Below are 3,349 nucleotides of genomic sequence, written 5' to 3' on the forward strand. Positions count from 1 at the left end.
CGCTCTCCCCGGCCCCGGCGGCGCAGCGGGCCCCCGCGACCGCCGCCGCTCGCTTTCCGAGGGGCTGCCGGCGCCGCCGACGCTGCCGTCTTTTCGCAAGGGGGGTTAAAACGGGGGAAGCGCCGTGCACATTTAAACGAGCCCGGCGGAGGCCGCGTGCCGAGGCCACCCCTCTTCCCCGCGGTACAACGCGGAGAGCGGGCRCTAGCCGCCCGGCCTCTTTGCCGCYGCCACTCGTGGCGGTCTCCTTGCAGCCATCTGCCCATCCCCACCGGCGTGACCTCATTTTGCAAGTTACTCCACCGGCTGAAATCCTGCGTCCCGTATCGCTGCTCCCGCCAGGCAACCTTCAGCAAGCAAGAGCTTCCCTGCCGGTTTCCAGGTCCTTCGGTATTTTCCCCATGGCCCTGGGCAACCTCATAGCAGCAAGCACAGGCAAACACCCCCAATTTGGGGGCTACAAAGGACCGCGAAAGCAGTGAAGGCAAGTCAGTTCACCAGCTTCGACCAGGGACCAGCGCACGGGGAGCGAACAGGTGAGGCACGCTACGGTGTCAGGTTTGAAAATCCCTGAGGAGAACGAGCGTGCAAGAGCGGCCGGGTACGGGGCCCCATCACAGGGCTGGGGACGTCTCCCAGCACGTGTCCCTCTTCTCTTGACGTGCTTAGGGTTGCACAGGAGACATGGTCAAGGGCAAGGTGTGGCTGATGCCTGCTGCTGAAGTGGGGAATCCCAGAGCGCGGGGGGCACAGAGGGGTGACGTCTGCTCATGAAGTCCAACAAGGAGGAGCAGAAGCCTCTTTGAAACTCGTAAGAGAAACCTTAGGTGATGGAGAGCCAGCGTCAAAAGCAATGAAAGAGGTCCAAAAGCGATGAAAGCAAGCCCCTCAGACGAGAGGGAGCTGCGATTCCACCGCTCCTCCAAACGACATCTTGCCAAGCATCCGCCAAGCACGTGAACACGCTGCCTGCGACTCGCAGCTGAACACGTGCTGGAACATCTCCCGGGATCGAAGCCTTCATCTTTACAAGAAAAACACCACAATCAGATGATCACACAAACAACTGCAAGCACAGCTGAATCAACTGGATTTCCTATACGAACAATCACCTCTTTCAGACAAATGACTTCAAGCGGTAGACAAACATTTTGAAAAAATGCCTCTACCTGACAACAAGCTTATTAAAGTACAAAGTGTAGCTCTTGCCTTTTCACAGAGGCACAAAGCAATTAAATGGCCTACAGAAGGTCACACAGCCATCTGCAGCAGAGATTAGGCTAGATAAAAAACCTTTGGACTCTCATATCTGATCTTTAAACTGAAATCTGTCCCCTTCATCTCCTCTAACAGCCTTAATCTTACCCACTCTTCCAGGCTTTTAATCAGCAACCTTTTATAAACGGAGACAGCAATATTACAGCACTGCTGAAAACACTATCGCTGCCAAATCCGGCCAGGACACCTACGGTGCTGGGTACGTGCATGGGAATGCCCCCGGGCGTTGCACATGGCACTGTGATTTACCATCCGAACAACGCTGGCACTATGCAGTATCTCCTTAACAACACGACGCACTYGGAAGAAAAAACCGCCGTTGGCGCAGAACGAGGCAGGCCGAAGGCACGCTCGGTAACCACCCCAGGGCGCTGCGGGGGGCGGGTTCGGGGTGCCGAGGGCGCGGGCCACGGAGCTGGGCACCGCCGAGCAGGCGACGCCGCAGCTCCGCCGCTACGGCCGCGCCGGTCACACGCGCGGCCTCGTATCGCTGCTTCCGTCACCAATAACCGTCCCAGGGCCTCTCGCGAAGGAAATAACCGGGGGAGCCGAGGGGCGGAGGAGACGCRCGCGCGTGTGAACGCGTACAGGGCAGGGCACGTCCACCCGGAGCCACCGGAGCAGCCAGAGGCAGAACCAGGCTTGGGCTTCCCTCTCTCCACCCCATCCCCGCCACAAGACCTGCGAACTCGCACATCCAACTTACGGAAAGAATACAAATGTTGTAAAGAAAGAGGAAACCCGAATTAATTTTTTTTTTTAACCAAATACACATAAAAGTACACCTGATCTTCTAGCCGGGTAATGGAGGTCCAAATCCATCTGGAGCAAGGGGATCAGGCTGGCATTGCTAGCGGCAATGCTCTTCCCCTCTCCTCTGCAACGGGGAACGCCAGCTCCCTCCCCGGCTCGGCCGCGTGCACGCGGTCATCGCTTCGGTGGCCCYGCACGGACGTGGCCTGTCCTCACCGCTGGCGCCGCACTCTGCCCTTGGCGCTCCCTAGAGCAGGTAAAAGCCGCGGGCATTTCTCTGCCAGGCTGGGCGCACGGGCGCACCGGGTGCGCGCCCAGCCACGACACACGGATCCTCCCTTCTGCCCAGTGCTTCCACACCGTAAATCCAGCTTTTCTGGCTTCGTAGGAACGAAATGTTCCACCTTACTTACGAAGGTTACGGAGAGAGCTGCTAATGCACACTCAGCTCTTTGGCTTTCCAGGCCAAAGCAGACCCTGGCGACAGTCCTGCCACTCCTCCAGTTCCCAGTCCTGTTGGGAGCCCAGCATCCGAGGTGTTCCTGCGCTCCCCGGAGAGAAGAAAGGCAGGAGGATGGAGCTGCTGCTGATGGAAACCCTTTGAAGCCGATTTATACCAGCTGAGGCTCCCTGAGGCCAAGAGTCCTTATTCAAAGAAGCTGCTTAAGAAAGTTTAGTCATTTACAGGAGCTGAGGGCAACTGCGAGATAAAAGAGCTGCTGCGATCCTGCTGGCTTCTGCCGGGACACCTAGGCGGGAGCCGTCCCACCCCGCGCTTTGATGGATGAATCTTGCTGCAGATCTCCAGCGTGGAAGAACGTTTACAGCCTCCGTCGCCGGCGACCCACCCTCCTGACGCACAGGCGGCACCGCTGGCTCCTCCGCGGCCCGCGGCGAGCCGCCCAGCAAAGCGGTTCGTGGCRCCGGGACAACTCGCGACTCCGCTTTCTGCACGGATGCAGCTGGGCTTAGCCCTGCTCAACCGAACCGCTCTTGGCAACCGCTTCGGATGCAGCGGCCTGGGTTTAATTTTTGGTGTCATTCATYTCCACGGCGTTTCTCCTAGGAACCGCTGGGCGCCCGCCACTGGGAAGCGAGCAGGAACGCTGCCATTTACCTGCCCGGACGAGGGACGGGAACGGGAGCCCAGGCCGGAAACGATTTACACGTAGGAGGGAAATTACTCATGCGTGCGTGTGAGCCCAAGGTCGGGAGCGAGTACGCAACGCCTTGGTCTGGCCTCCGGCCACTCCGCGGGCAGGGCGCTGACCCTCAGGTGCTCCCGCGCCTCGCCGGGCTCGGCAACGGGACAACACGT

The 3,349-nt window shown here is 59.2% G+C and overlaps 1 protein-coding gene across 1 annotated transcript in view; it reads right to left on the reverse strand.

Annotated features, from left to right (window-relative positions):
* Positions 1 to 3,349, reverse strand: part of PDE4B (phosphodiesterase 4B) — a 191,900-nt gene that overhangs the window by 11,019 nt on the left and 177,532 nt on the right. Inside the window, exon 8 of the mRNA XM_085315232.1 lies at positions 2,445 to 2,642. Within this exon, the coding sequence (XP_085171358.1) occupies positions 2,445 to 2,642 (198 nt within the window). The remainder of the gene's footprint in view (positions 1 to 2,444; positions 2,643 to 3,349) is intronic.

The sequence above is a fragment of the Rhea americana genome, unplaced genomic scaffold, assembly GCF_003343005.1.
Source record: "Rhea americana isolate MKP2758 unplaced genomic scaffold, rheAme1 scaffold_423, whole genome shotgun sequence".
NCBI lineage: Eukaryota > Metazoa > Chordata > Aves > Rheiformes > Rheidae > Rhea > Rhea americana.